Source organism: Myxocyprinus asiaticus, chromosome 19 (genome assembly GCF_019703515.2).
Source record: "Myxocyprinus asiaticus isolate MX2 ecotype Aquarium Trade chromosome 19, UBuf_Myxa_2, whole genome shotgun sequence".
Taxonomy (NCBI): domain Eukaryota; kingdom Metazoa; phylum Chordata; class Actinopteri; order Cypriniformes; family Catostomidae; genus Myxocyprinus; species Myxocyprinus asiaticus.
Genome location: NC_059362.1, coordinates 26,371,826 through 26,387,281, shown reverse-complemented (window position 1 = coordinate 26,387,281; position 15,456 = coordinate 26,371,826). Strand labels below are relative to the sequence as shown.

General features: G+C 39.5%; 1 protein-coding gene across 1 annotated transcript in view; it reads left to right on the top strand.

The window, feature by feature from the left end:
- Positions 1-15,456, top strand: part of LOC127410335 (monofunctional C1-tetrahydrofolate synthase, mitochondrial-like) — a 67,799-nt gene that overhangs the window by 27,727 nt on the left and 24,616 nt on the right. Inside the window, exons 20-22 of the mRNA XM_051645537.1 lie at positions 2,588-2,699; positions 14,617-14,756; positions 15,262-15,303. Coding sequence (XP_051501497.1) covers positions 2,588-2,699; positions 14,617-14,756; positions 15,262-15,303 — 294 coding nt within the window. The remainder of the gene's footprint in view (positions 1-2,587; positions 2,700-14,616; positions 14,757-15,261; positions 15,304-15,456) is intronic.

Below are 15,456 nucleotides of genomic sequence, written 5' to 3'. Positions count from 1 at the left end.
ATGGGCCTAAGTCTGTTTGCTGGACAACTGACAAAATATGTGTGACCGAGAAAGAGTGAGGAGTGTTTTGGGAATGTATGATTCAAATGGAGGGAGGTTAGCTGATTTGTGTGTGTGTATAAGTTGCTGATATAAGGGCCAATTTACTGTAAATGCCCATGACATGATTTGGGTTTGTGATGCGATAAAAGAATTGCAACATTAGTGCATTGCTAAGATCAAGAAATCAGACAGAAAAAGCTTTCCTTTCATCTGTACCTCAGTAATCAAATGTGTTGCCTGAACTAGAGTGCATCATTGTTACAAAACAACAGCATGTGAAAGGCCAGTTCATTACAGGTTGCCCGCCATGCTAGCTGCTAGTTAAGACAAAGTACAGGCCTCTGTGGAAAAATAGAAATAGCCACATATGGCTGGTGGCAGAGTATTTCCTACTATGGTAACCACCCTCTGTTCTCCCCTACTATTCTCTCACTTGGTTTTTCCTGTTTTCCAACTTTCCTGGCATTGGCATGACATATTTCTCCTCTTTTCCGCTCTCGCAGGGCAAAGGTGTCCAATCCTATCCCTTTACATTTTTTGAAATGAGATTTTGTTTTCTTTTCTGTATAACTTTTCCAAAAGACAGTTCACTGGAAAAACTACATAGACGGCAACTCTTTGCGTCATTCAAATAGCGCTCCTCATGCGCAGCGCACGGGAGATCATCTGGATGCATTGTGGATTGCCTACCCAGGAAAGGATATAATACATAGGATGCTACCTTGAGAATTTGACCAAAATTAGGTAACTTAGGAGGCAGCATAATTAAGTTACCTACCTTTTGGAACAGTCTTTGAGTAGGCAGTGCATATGCCTTAAAACTAGTTTGTGAACTAGATAGATCATAGTTTGATTATAATAAACCAATATTATGCACTGCGAATGAGCTGATCCAATGCTTCAAAAACTAAAAATGCATGTATCTAAAGGTGGAAGGCAATTTTGCATCATATTTGTATGATGGTACTGTAGGTGCAAGACTGAGTCCTGTGTGGGTCAAAACCTTAACATTGCAACACGCATATAATATACTTCAGTTTTGACCAAACAAAGTAAAAATGTTCAAAACACAAAACCAGTTAAAGTGCACACAAGAAATGGAACACATTGAATTTATGCAAATAAATGAATGTTGCATGAAACGCTGAATGTTAATTGATCAATCATAAATGAAAACATAATTGATAATTTAACTATATAACAAAAAATGTATTGTGTCATGTTAGTTCTTGGAATGCCTTTTTTAATAATAAATCAAATAAATCTTAAAATGGGGTTTTTAACCAATTTGTTGAACTCAGCAGTTAGAATCAATCTGATCAATCCAACTTACTAATTCATATAAATTGCAGTCTTACCTCAAATTGAACATCTACACACAGTACCTTACTTGATTCTTAAAGGTAATTTAAAATAGTTCATAATGTTTATAATATACAGTATCAGGGCATGCAGAAGCGGTGAAAGGAGGATGCTGGGATGCAGTGATAAATGTTTGGGTAATTAAAGGAAGGTTGTCTCTTTCTCCATTGATGGAGGGCACAACAAAGTTTGCTTCCTTTTCCTCAATTCAAGTGGCTTCATCACCCCATTCTTTGTTTAGTGTGTCCTCCCTTTTCCATCTTCCTGCACTCTCTCCTTCCTGTCCCTTCAGCTGTCAGTGAGTGCTGTGTGGCCTTTCAGTGTTTGGGAAGTTTACAGAGGAGCACAGTGTCAGCGGTTCAAACCCCACATTTTCACTGAGCTTCAGATGCCTTCTGGCTTTTGATGATGCAACCGTAAAATGGCACCAATAGATGCGAGCTCAACAACAGTTATTATGCAAAATATAGAAATGTGAAAATAGACCACATAAATGCTATGGGTTGTCATTGTCAGATCTTGATAGACCATTTATATAGTAATTTTCATGTAATCAAGCTACAATGGGTCTCATTCACTAACCATGTATATTTTTATATTTTATTATATTTATGTACAAGAGAAAATATACATTTTAGACTCCCAAACATTCCTTTTGTAAATAGAATAGAAGAACAGGGAGCCCTGCAACAGATTGCATGGCCCCCACAGAGCCCCCCACTGAACATTGAGACAGCCTAAATAGATAGAAGAACTGTGGTGAATTTTCCAAGAAGCTTGAAAAATCCTATCTGCCATCAACCAAGAAAAACTGTGTCCAGGTGTACCTAAGAAAATTGGTGCTGTTGTAAAGGCAATGTTGGTCACACCAAATATTGATTTAGCTTTTTGTTTTATGTTAACTGGACTTTGTATGATGTTAATTGAGAAATGAAATCTATTTATGGCATTATTTTTGGAATCCTCACTATGCAAAATTTTTCACAAGTGCCTAAAACTTTTGTACAGTACTGTGTACGTAACTTGATCTGTAAGAAATTTTTCACAGAACATATGTGTGCCGTTATTAGTAAATAAAAATAACTGTCAGTTATGAACACGTCAAGTATAATATGTTAGATATTGAGAAATGCAGCTCTGACTTGAATTGTTTTTATTTATGTTATTTGTCTCATTTGGCCAGGGCACTCCAGTGTTTGTGCATGCTGGACCTTTCGCTAACATCGCCCATGGAAACTCCTCTGTCTTGGCAGACAAGCTGGCTCTTAAACTGGTTGGAGAAGAGGGCTATGTCGGTGAGCATGCGCACACACACACAAACACATTCACTTGCACACCACATGATCTGCTTTTTATAGTAACACGCATTCAGAGACCTGAGGCCTTTTGCACAAAGCTGGTTTCAGTGTTCATCGCCATATAGCAACTTACGCTACACAGCTTAACTGCTCCAGAGCTGGTTTTATTCTGGGTTACAGATCACAAATTGAACCAATCAGCTGTGAATAAAGTGAAATCTTTGACGCAATAAAGTCACTCTTCCTGTATCTCTCGCTCCAAAATAAAGCACGCGTCACAGGTAAATGTATAGATTTAATGAATTTACATAGTATATATTACAATTTAATATATTAGACATACATGTTAAGATATAAGATGGTTTATTTGAAAGATCTGGGAACCTTGTATCTTTTGAGCAGTACATTAAAAATGTAATATTGAGTGTCTTTGTTTATCTTTACATACTGTACATGAATGCAGTGCGTAATGCTAAGAAACCTGGAAAACAATGCTGCAGAAGTGTTCGTAAGGTGATTCTCACACTTTAAAGATGCATTTATTGTTTGACGAGTCTTTCCACCTGATCAAATATACTGGTTAAAGGTGCTATGTAATATTTTTACTGTACTAAATCATAAATTGACCAGAATATGTCATTAGAGAATTAGGAAACATGCTAAGTTGACATACTGGCTTCTCCGATAACAATGCTACAGCCAGTATATTCTGCTTTGAAGTTTCCATTCTGGGCCGGAATTTCTGTTTATGTTTTGGCCTGTGTGATCCAGCCCACTCACCAATATGATTTCGACACCGGCGGGTTGCCAGACTTGAGCAAGTTTGCAGGCAAACAACAATGCGTGCTGCAGCCATGGAAGCCAGCAAACGAACTGGATCAGAGATAACAGATTCCACCCGACCTACAAAGCCTCGCCATCTGTCTAAAAACCACCATGACCAGAGGCATAGTAAAACAAGGATAAATACTGGAGATGCCTTTGGAAGATGGAGACAGCTTAAAGGCCAGAAATCCTTTAAAACGAATGCTGAGTTGGCTAAATTGCATGTCAACATTCTGGCAACCCGCATGAGCTTCGAGTCTGGGGCAGGGCAGACAACTCTCCAATATTTTGACTTTGGACTGCAGTATGCTTGTTGCCAATCTTACATATAGCACCTTTAAAATTATATTGTAGACTATCACACAAAGTGACATGTCTTGCACTTAATTTAATTATATTAGGCTTTTAATTAAAATGAATATAAAAGGTTTTACATTTTAGATAAATATATATTTATACTTTATAGATTTTTATGTTTTATTAAATTGTTTATATTATATTTTCATGATGATCTCTTCATCTTTAGCAGAGACGTAAATCACGCTGAATTTCTCACTTTTAGTAAAGCACGCAGACTCTCTCCCTGCTTCATGCATTGGCTGTTTATGCCAGTGTCACTCATTCTTTTGCACATACTTCAGATTTAATCATGAACTGAGGTTCAAACTTTCAGTTGACAGAGAACGTTTATAGAACGCAAGCGTTTTGAGATCGCTGAACCCGATCAAAACCGGTTTGGCTCTATCTGGTTTTGTCAACCTGAAACTTACTGTGTTTGCTCCACTAGCTTTGTGCAACAGGCCTTTGAGAAGGCTATGTGGGGGTAAGTTAAATCAACAACAGTAGCAGTTGTTTTCTGGTTCAAACTGGACTCCTGCTCATGTGTCAGAGTGGTTGCACATGCTTAGCTACTGCTTGAGAGCTTTAGGAAACCTTTACAGCTTGGATAAAGCCACGCAGAGAACCGGATCCTTCATTATAAAACCCAAAGGAATGTTTTGTAAAGCTCAGTCCAACTAATTCTCATTGTCAGCACACCTGAGCATACATTCATGCAAAACATGGACACACACATAGACCTTTGAAGCTATATTAGTGAGGATCTGTCATAGACACATACTTTGTATACTGTAGTACCGTAATTAGCTTTACGGTATGTAAAAACAACAAATTTCTTTAGACTTACCATACGCCTTTAAAAACTTTCTGGTTTTTTAGAAATAAAATAATTGTATTTGCTTCATTAATGAATCAATTTTCCAATTGAGGATGTCCCTGAATATCCCCAAAGGGGAGGTCTTGTCAGATTTAGCTCACTTTTGTCCCCAAACTAAAGATGTGTACATGCAAACACTCACAATCTTTCATTCCTTCTCTCTATCCTTTTTACTCTGTCCCTCCCTTCTGTCCTCAATGCTCAACGACATGCCCCAGACACTAAAAGAATGCTGGGAATGGTGAAGCCCTGTGGTTCATGCTAACAGCAGAGTAAGCTTTACCCTTCATTTAAGGACAAGCTCAGGGAAAATATTGCCTATCAAAACAGGCCAAGAACTGTGTTGAGTTACAGCTTTGAAATGTTGACATACTTTTGTTATGTTCTGAAAGGGAACATTGCTAGAGCCCCCTGCAGAGGACGATAAAAAATGAATTGTTTAATATACTGTATTGCAAAAAAAACAAGCAACTAGGACCTGCAGTTGGGTGGTTAACTTGCTATTTTTCTTAAAAGGATAGTTCACCCAAAAATGAACATGTTTATCATTTACTCCTTTTTCATTCCAAACCCATATGATCTTTTTTTTTTCCGTAGAATACAAAATGAGCACAAAAAAACTTCTGAAGACTGTACTGGTCACTCTTTTTCGTGCAATCACAATGAACGGGCAATTATCCTTTCAATTTTAAAAAAGGAAGAAAAAGCACCATAAATTATAAATATATATCATAAAATGTTGTGCATGAGTCATATGGACCACTTTTATGTGTTAAGTCCTATAATAGATTTGTGTGAGAAACAGAGCAATGCTTAAATCGTTATTAACTGATAATCTTCCCCTCTGGTGAACTGTCAATCATTTCCACTGGATTGAGTCTGATTTGTGTATGAATCATTCACATTATTTTATGGTGCTTTTTCAGCTTGTTTCAGTCTCTGTTCATTTATAAATGCATGGAAAAGAACAACCAGTACATTGTTCAGAGGTTCTTCTTTTGTGTTCCGAAGTAAATATTAACAGAATTAAAAACAATTCGGCAATCTATTTAAATAAAAAATTCTATTTGAGACTCGGAGCCTCAGCAAAAAAAAATTCAAAATATCAGTGAAGGAGGGGTATGTGCGTATGCATTACCAGATGCCAAGGCATGTATGGTATGTAGTGTTTTTGCATTGGGTGAGAGGGAGGACATTGCCTATCAGCTGATTATACACAACAGATCCGCTTCACAGGAAAACCACTGAAGTGTTCCGAAATACCAGAATGGCATGATAGTAACTGACTGATTGTAACTGATTGCTCTCAAGCTTCAGACTGATAGATGGTCTGATAATTGCAGATTTTCTGAAATCCGAATTCTTGAAAGCCAATAACATACTCCCTGCCTCACATTCCTCTCTGCACAGCTGTGAAGCTTTCGCTGGTTGTGTAGATGACTTGAGCCCTGGTGATGTAGACTCCTTTAGATCAGGGCAAGATTAACCATATGGGCATTTGGGCATGTGCCCAGGGGTACCACACAGCAGAATTTTTTTTGTCTTAGGTCCGTTTTTATTTCAATGGATTTAAAATGTGTTCTTTATCATTTAATCAGGTGTAAATTATTGTCCAGAATTCCAGACTGCTACCAAAGCAGCGTGTCGACGGCTCCTTCACGTGGTACCTGTCACATTTTTTTCAGTGCTGGCCAGGATCAGCCAATCACAGTCTTTAGTATAAATGAAGAATTTTTCAAATCATGTCTAAACAAACTTCTTTCATGTTGTCATTATGGGGTATTGTTTGCAGAATTTTGAGGAAAATAATGAATTTAATCCATTTTGGAATAAGGCTGTAACATAACAAAATGTGGAAAAAGTGAAGCGCTGTGAATAATTTCCGGATGCACTGTAAATGCGTAATTTGAGGATTCGGTTTTCTGAGCCATCAAGCACCATCTGCAGGTAGAAAACTTTTCTCATAGGACACAGTCAGTGGTTGGCAATAGGTGTTCATGTCCAGGGGCACTAAGGAGTCTTAATCTGGCCCTGTTAGATGGAGTTTCCAGTCTCTTTGTAAAACATCTCCGGTTACATATGTAACCCTCGGTTCCCTGAGATGTAGGGAACGAGACATCGCGTCGCTGATGCTTATGGGAACGTGTATGATCACGCTGCAGTACTGGACAAAAGACACATAACGCATAACACTCGAGTAAATCTCGTTGTAACTACCCCGAGTGTATAGAAGGGGCAGGACATGAGATTGTGTCGTACAGATACAACGCTTAGCTTATAGGAAGCATATAAGAAATCAACCTCGCCCTGACAGTTCTGAGGCGGCGAGGTAGAACACAACCAGGTGCACAGTCCGGTAGTGAAACAGCTGAGTTCCACTAAGGGAAACACAGTGCATATCTTTCTTTTAACCAGTGTTGTGAGCGGGTTTGGTTATTAGCAATAATTAATAATTATCAAAGATAATTGTTAATGATTAAAATCAATAGAACATTGATTAGAATCAATGTTATCTTTTCAATCCTTTAAATCAACAATCATCAAAGATAACCATCAATTATCAAATTCAATAGAATATGAATTATTATCAAAGATAATAATTAATTTTTAAAATCATTGGAAAATTTATTAGAATTAACACTAGCTTATTGATCCTTCAAATTCAACAATCATCAAAGATAATTATCAAAATCCATAGAATATTAATAAGAATTTATATTACCGGGGCACCACCCTGGAATCAGGGACTAATAACCAGACAGTGTAACGGTCTCAATATTAGCTTGTTCTCTTAGGAAAATTGACATCCGGAGAACATTGACATTCAAAAGGAAACAATGAAGGCTTGAATCCGAGCACTGACATCCCCTGCCAGCCCTTGACACAGGTGTGTGCAAAACAAACCAAAACACTTCTCTTTGAAATATAACAAAGTTTATTGACGCAGTAATATCAATTAATAATCAATACAGTGCAGTCAAAAAACTTCTGACTTACAACTACAAACAATGACATGATTAGATATGGTAACCAAAATAATCCTATAACACATGAGAGGAAGGTATGTGTGTGTGTGAATGTGTGCGGGTGTGTGTAAGGAGTGACGCACACAAAATGGCGGACGTGACTCTCGTGGAGAGTATGTCATGCGAGGTTTCCGGCCAGAGAATATGGCCGCGAATGTGGGCGGATAGAAGCCGGTTAATGGCGTCTGCCCGTTTACCGCGTGTCTCCGCTTATACGATAATTCAGGGACAAAGCTGAGCTTTATCACCAAGTTATCTAGTAGTTAAATGTGTGTGCGGGTATGTTTGTGAGGGATTGTGTGTGTGTGTGTGGTTAGTACAAGAGAGAGAGTATAAAGTGGTGGCACTGAAGCCGGTTTCGCTATCGTAGGAGAGAAAGCAGCTGTTAGTTTATCACTCAGAGACGCGGTGGACGGCTCGTAAACCGTCCCGCGGTCTTTAGTTCTTTAATGGATTAACTCAGTGTGCCGGTCTCACCCGTGATGGCGGAAGTACACAACAGTCCAACATGGTTGGACTACAACACAGCAAATCTCATTCGTGATAACAGTATGTTACATTAATACCTTGAGTATTATTGGCAGCAAAGGGCGGACTCGGCGGTCCGTAAACTGTACAAGCAATAACCTTGATACACAAGAATAACACACTATAATATTCTATCTCTGCCCAGACGTAAACCTCTTACTTGGATCGCGTAAGGACGCAGGTAGAATGTGTGTTCATCCGTCCTTTAACTCCGACTCGGTTCCTCGAGGCTTGGGTGATGAAAATGACAGAAATAGGGCAATTAACGGGATCGTCGCGTTTTGCACCATTTCACAAACACATTGCATTTGTAGGCATAGAGCTGTCTCGTAGATGGGGCTCTAGCGTGCAGAATTGTACTCTTTATTGCCTGTGAGAGGTCTTTGTCATCCGACGCAACCCACTCAATGGCCACACATGTAGATTCCATAACTCCAGGTGCGGATGCTAAATCGAGCCGTGAGCCTGAGAAAGAAGGTCCCGTCTTAGTGAGATTTCCCACGGATGCGCATAAATAAAGGAGCTCCACTATTTCTGGAAACCACGCAGACTCCTCTTCACGCTGCTGAAGCCGTCAAGTACGCTGAGGCTGATCAGAGGTAGGTTTTCCCGAGGGGCGGGGCTCTTGGCATGGTGGCTGTGGATAGCGGCGCTTCGGCCAAGGCTTTTTCGGGTGAACGGCCGGCTCAGATGGACCCTGAGGGTCTTGGTGAGTAGAGTGCTGCCGTTTCGGGGGGCACTGCGCTGAAACGGAGTGTGAACGGCTGGGCTGAGCGGCGGTACTACCTCGTTTAGGCATGAAATGCTTCATAGCCTGCTGCTGTTTTTGGGATGTCTGGAAGCGCTCCAATAGGGCTTCCACTGCATTGCCGAAGAGACCAGCAGGGGATACCGGCACATTGAGGAGAGCTGACTTGTCCCCATCGCGCATGTTGGTCAGCATCAGCCAAAGGCGTCCCTCTAGTGTCAAAGTAAACTGGCATGGCTTAGACGGGAGCAGTGGGTGGGATCTCAGGCCAGTTTGAGTCGAGGGACACAAGTGGGCTGCTACTGCCTGTTCAATGGGGGGAAGCGAGCCATATCCCATTTGGTCTCCAAAAGCTGCTGTATTGGTGAACGATTTGGAGAGTTCAGTGTGGACCTCTGCGAAAAATGGGCCAGGTCTGTGCGGGGCAGTCTTAGTTTGGCTGCCCGGCAAAAACCACTCGTCCAGCCGAGAATGAGTTGGCTCTAACAGAGGTGACCATTCGAGCTCCAGCTCGTCTATAGCCTTAGTGAGAATGCGGACAAGCTCCGCATCCACTGTCTAAGAACGGTCTCTGGCTCTTAGGGGAGAGAAGCAGCGTCCTCCATTGATGCGGATGAGGTGACAGTGTCTGAAGCTGTGAGAGATACGGCGTCGTCATTCTCCATGTTCACCGCTGCTGTTGGGCCTCATGTATTCAGATAGAAGACAAAGGCAGGCCTAATACAGTTGTAAAAACCTAACTCAAGCCCCCACCTTCCAAATCGTAAATCTTACTGATAAAAATCGTGCCAAAATCAAACAAAGGGAGTCCAAAACAGACTACAAATCCATGAAGCCTTGCTCACTAAAGGATCGAACTCTCATCTCCTATTGGATAAGGCACACAACAGAATGTCCCTCAAACATGACATCATCAGGAGTTGAAATACCTCTGAAATGCTTCCGGGATTTGCTTCCAGCGACTTTGCTTGCAGTGTGTGGATGCAGTTCAACGCTGCTCTCATGTGCAACCTCGTGGCACAAGGCAGTAACGTCCGACTTGAAACTGTAGCCATGCAATCTCCATCTCGCTGGACGAGTTGAGATTACTCTGTGTTCATCCGAACACTCTAACGGATCCAAAGGAGACTGCCGAGCAATTTGCATCTTCATCCGTTTGCCTACAGAAGTGAAGAGATTAAAGATTTCTCTTCCATCCTCAATCAAGTCGACATTTCTGAGTTCTCCGCCAGCCCGCCGAGAATCAACAGCCGTACCGCCCGACGACAGAGCGAGGAAACGGCCTCCCGTCATCACCCGAGCCTCAAGGAACCTGGTCAGAGTTAAAGGACGGAGGAAAACACATTCTACCTGTGTCCTCATGCGATTCAAGTAAGAGGTTTACGTCTGGGCAGAGATAGAATATTATAGTGTGTTATTCTTGTGTTTCAAGGTCTTTGCTTGTACAGTTTACGGACCGCCATGTCCGCTCATTATTAATACTCAGGGTATTAATTATCACGAATTTGTTTTGCTGTATTGTGGTCCAACCAAATTGGATTGTTGTGAAATTTCGCCATCGCGGGTGAGACAGCAACTGAGTTCATCCATTAAAGAGTCAAATAACGCAGGACTTTTACGAGCCCCGCTCGTAAAACCGCGTCTCTGAGTGATAAACTGAGAGCTGCTTTCTCTCCTACTATCGCGAAATCGGCTTTAGGGCTGTCACTTCTCTCTCTCTCTCTCTCTCTCGTACTAACCACACTGACACACACACACACACACTGTCACACACACACCTTATGTGTTATAGGATTATTTTATTTCCATATCTAATCATATCACTGTTTAGTTTGTAGTTGTAAGTCGGAAGTTTATTGACTGCATTGTATTAATTATTAATTGATATTACTGCATAAATAAACTTTGTTTATATTACAAAGAGAAGTGTTTTGGTTTGTTTTGCATATGCCTGTGTCATGCTGACGGGATGTCAGTGCTCGGATTCAAACCTTCATTCATTGTTTTTTTTTCCTGAAAATCGATATTCTTCGGATGTCGATTTTCCTAAGAAAACAATCTAATATTGAGACTGTTTTACTATTTGGTTATTAGTCCCTAATTCCAGGGTGGTGCCCCGTCAATGTTAATCCTTATTAATATTCTATTGATTTTTAATAATTGATAATTATCTTTGATGATTGAATTTGAATGATCAATAAGCTAGTGTTAATTTTAATTAATGTTTCATCGATGTTAACAATTAACGATTATCTTTTGATAATTGTTGATTTAAAGGATTTTAAAAAGCTAACATTGATTGTCATCAATGTTCTGTTGATTTTAATAATTAATAATTATCTTTGATAATTATGAATTATTGCTAATAAACAAACTTGCTCCTAAACGTAGCACACTACATTTACTGGAGCCCCATATGAGGTTTTAATGAGTTAGATTCAATTGATTAATTCAAATATTAATTAATAACTACAGAAATAATTATTAATTATTTCTGATAGTAACACTGATCTAAACAACCAGTAAAGCCCTACACTGCCGAACTGCAGGAGGGCGGAAGCGCTGTCGGGCGGGCGAATACTTTTAGTTAACAGGATGGGGGAAGAAGAGTGTGGGGGTGTGGGTGCATGTGGGACCTGAGCCGGCGGTACAGCCTCACAATCCGTTTGCTCCATATCCTCACCTTGAACATCGTCGTTTCCCAGGTCCTCGAGGGACGGGGGAGGCAACGGAGCAGGTCATTGCGCTTAAATAGCGCTATCCGAGCCCGGAGCGTTTTGAGACACATTGCCTCACAGTGTGGGCATTCAGCCTCGACCAGCGCTGCTTCTGCGTGTGCGCGGCCCAGACAGAACACACAGCTCTTGTGGCCGTCAGACGTGGGAACAGGTTTCCCACATCTGCACTTATGCGACGGCATCTTGAAAAAGACGGTCCAGTCAGTGCAAGTGTGGAAATATTTAACTCTTTTAGTTCACTGGAGCACAGCAGGGGAACGGTCGTCTTCAGGAAGGGAAGCGCAGTCCACTGCAGGTAAGTGCGATTCGACGGTGAAATCCAGAATTTATGGAGATAAATTCTGACTGATGGTGTTATGCCGCCCGCTTATATAGAAAGCTGAGCGCCGCGCGCTCGATGTCATTGGCTGAGCAGGCGCGAACGCCATTGGCTCAATTCAGTTGCATCTGAATTGGCGTGATCCAATAGGAGTTCAGAAATCTGAGAAAAGGAGTTTTTCCCCATAAGCGTCAGTGACGCGATGTAAGTGACCGAAATCGAAAGGGAACTCCATTGGGGGTGGTTTAATTTGTTAGCACACCTGGTCGTCCCGAGGCCATGAGCACTCCCTTCAAGATAACACTCTGATTTAGTGATTTATAGTTTTATAGGATGGATAGTTTTGTCCTATGTTTCACTTATACTGTATTTATAACACTTTTTGTCTCTGTCTTCTTTCTCTTTTGTCATTTTCCTATCTCTTTTCCTTTGTTTTCCTTTTTGTTTTCTTTACTTCCCCTCTTCCTTTCTCTTTTCTTTCCTTCCTTCCTCCTGTCTTTGTCCTTCATTTGTTTTCCTTTCTCTGTTTTTTCATTCCTTCATTCCATATTTTCTTTGTTTTCTTTTCCTTTCTACCTTCCTTCAATCCTTCATTCCTTCCTTCATTGTTTTTCTTTCCCTTTTCCTTTCATTTTTTCTTTCTTTTCTTCATCCCTTTTTTCTTTTGTTTTCCTTTCTCTTGTCCTTCCTCCTTTCCATCCTTCATTTGTTTTTCTTTTTGTTTTCCTTCCTCTCTTCTTTTCATGCTTCATTTCTTCCTCCTTTTGTTCTTCATTTGTTCATTTTTGTCTTCACTTTTCGTTTCTTCAATCCGTCTCTCCCTTGTTTTTCTTTTCTCTCCTTCAATCTGATTTCCTTTCTCTTTCCCTTCCTTTCTTCCTTAATTTCTTTACTAATTATTTCCTTAATTCCTTCCTTTCTGTCTCTATCTTTATTCTCTTTTTTCTCTTTCCCTTTCTTCATTCTTTCCTTCTCTTCCTTCCGTTCTTCATTTCTTTTCCTTTCTTTTCATTCATTCCATCTTTCCTTGGATTTTTTTCTTCCTTTCCTTCCTTTGCTTCTTTCCTTTAATCCTTCATTTGTTTTCCTTTCTCTTTTTCTTCCTCTTCATTTTTCCCTTCTTTTCTTCCTTAATTCCTTTCTGTCTTTCTCTCTTTGTTTTACTTTCTCTTTTCCTTCATTCCTTCTTTATTCCTTCATTCCTTCCTTTATTCCTTCATTTATTTTCCTTCATTCCTTTATTTTTTTCACTATTTACTTCCTTAATTCCTTTCTATCTTTCTTTCTCTTTTTATTTCTTCATTTCTTTTTCTTGTCTCTCCTTCATTCATTTGTTTTTCTTTCTCTCTTTCACTCTCTCTTTCTCTCTCTCTCTTTCTCTCTCACCCATTGCTCCTCATAAGTTCTTTTATGGACAATTATGGTTCTTTACCTCCTAGGCTATGAAAGTAAACAAAGGTAGTAGTAAGTGGCCAGAACCCGATGACTTACTCTGGGGGGTTACCTCTGTTCAGAATGCCAGACCACCACACACACACACATGAAAAATATGCCAGACCTCTTTGGTGGAAATAACAACATTACCCTTTCCATTCCCTCCTTCTCCAAAAGCCTGGGAAGTAGCACATGAAACTCTGGGTTCTGGGAAAAAATGGATATGTGAAAATACTCCACACATACTTGCTGTTCAATGGCACATACACATTTTAATGCTGACAAGTTCAAACACAAACAGTAGATGACTCTCACACAGAAAACAAACAAATGTGGCTTGCTGGGGGAAGAAAAATATGTATTCACTGTTGCAAAAATATAGTGGATAGTTTTTTTTTGTGTTTTTTTTGTAGCACTAATCGTTTGTTCTCTATTCAGAATTCCACTGAAATATTCCATTGATCACAGACTCTTGATAGCAATAATGCTGGAGTTAAGTTTGCACGTACATGGAACACCTTATATCCTTATTATGAATGAATTACAATAACTCTCTATGTAATGCAGGGGGAATTAAATTACAGTGGCATTGTAGAAACAGCTTTCTTGTGTAAATATGTGAAAGCATGTGAGTGAGTATTTACAGTGAATAGGGTTGGCCCCTTTGATCTATTAAAAAGGATAATTCTTAAATATAGTTCACCCAAAAATGAAAATGATTTAAATTGCTCTTCATGTTGTTTCATCCCTCTATGACTGACTTTCTTCCTTGGAACACGAATGGAGATGTTAGGCAGAAAGTTTGGGACCGACAGCCTCCGTCACCATTTACGTTCATTACTTAATGTTTCCGTATAATGAAAGTGAATGGTGACTGTAGCTAACATTCTGTCTAATATCTTCTTTTGTGTTCCACTACTGGAACATTATAATAAGGAACCGATGCGCAATGTTTACGTTCACATCAATTTCTAGCAAAATAAAGCAGTAGGTTTTGGGATGCTTATTTACAAAAGCTTCACTCTCAAATTTGAAAAGGAATTAAAAAAAAAAAAAAAATCATTCTCCTTCCCTGCTCAGTGACGGAGGCTGGCTTTGGTGCTGACATTGGCATGGAGAAGTTCTTCAATATTAAGTGTCGGACATCTGGACTGAGGCCTAATGTTGTGGTGCTTGTAGCCACTGTCCGGGCTCTGAAGATGCATGGAGGGGGACCAAATGTAAGTGTATGTATGTGTGTATGTGCCTGCATATATTGTACATACATGTGCCTTTACATACAAGGCTGCATTAAAGGAATAGTTAAGTCAAAAATGTGGAATACAAAGACTTCTCAATTTCTCATTTCTTATGTAGCTCTTGCCATATAGCAGATGTACATAGTGACCACGGGTCGTTAAGCTACAAGAAGAACCATAAAAGTAGTCTGGACAATTTGTGCAATATCCCAACTCTTCAGAAGCAATAAGAGAGCTAGTTGAATCACTTTTATTGTGATTTTTGTTTTATTTATATTTTGTTTACACTTTTTGGAGCTTGACCACCATGGTCACTATGAACTTTACTTTTTTAAGATTATTAATTTTTTTTAAAAAAATCTCATATGGGTTTTGAACAACATGAGGGTGAGTAAATTATGATAATTTTCATTTTCGCTTGATCTGTTCATTTAAATATAAACTGTATATATTTGCAATAGATTCTATAGATGTTATGTTTTTACAGGTTACGGCTGGTGTACCACTTCCTAAAGAATATATTGATGAGGTAAACATTTATTATTATTATTATTATTTTATTTATTTATTATTATTTTTTTTTTTACTTACTTGACAGGAATGTGTTGTAGAGAAATGTATTAAGAGCAAGATTTTGGGATTATTATTATTCTTTTTTTCTTTTTTCAAATTGTATGTAGTA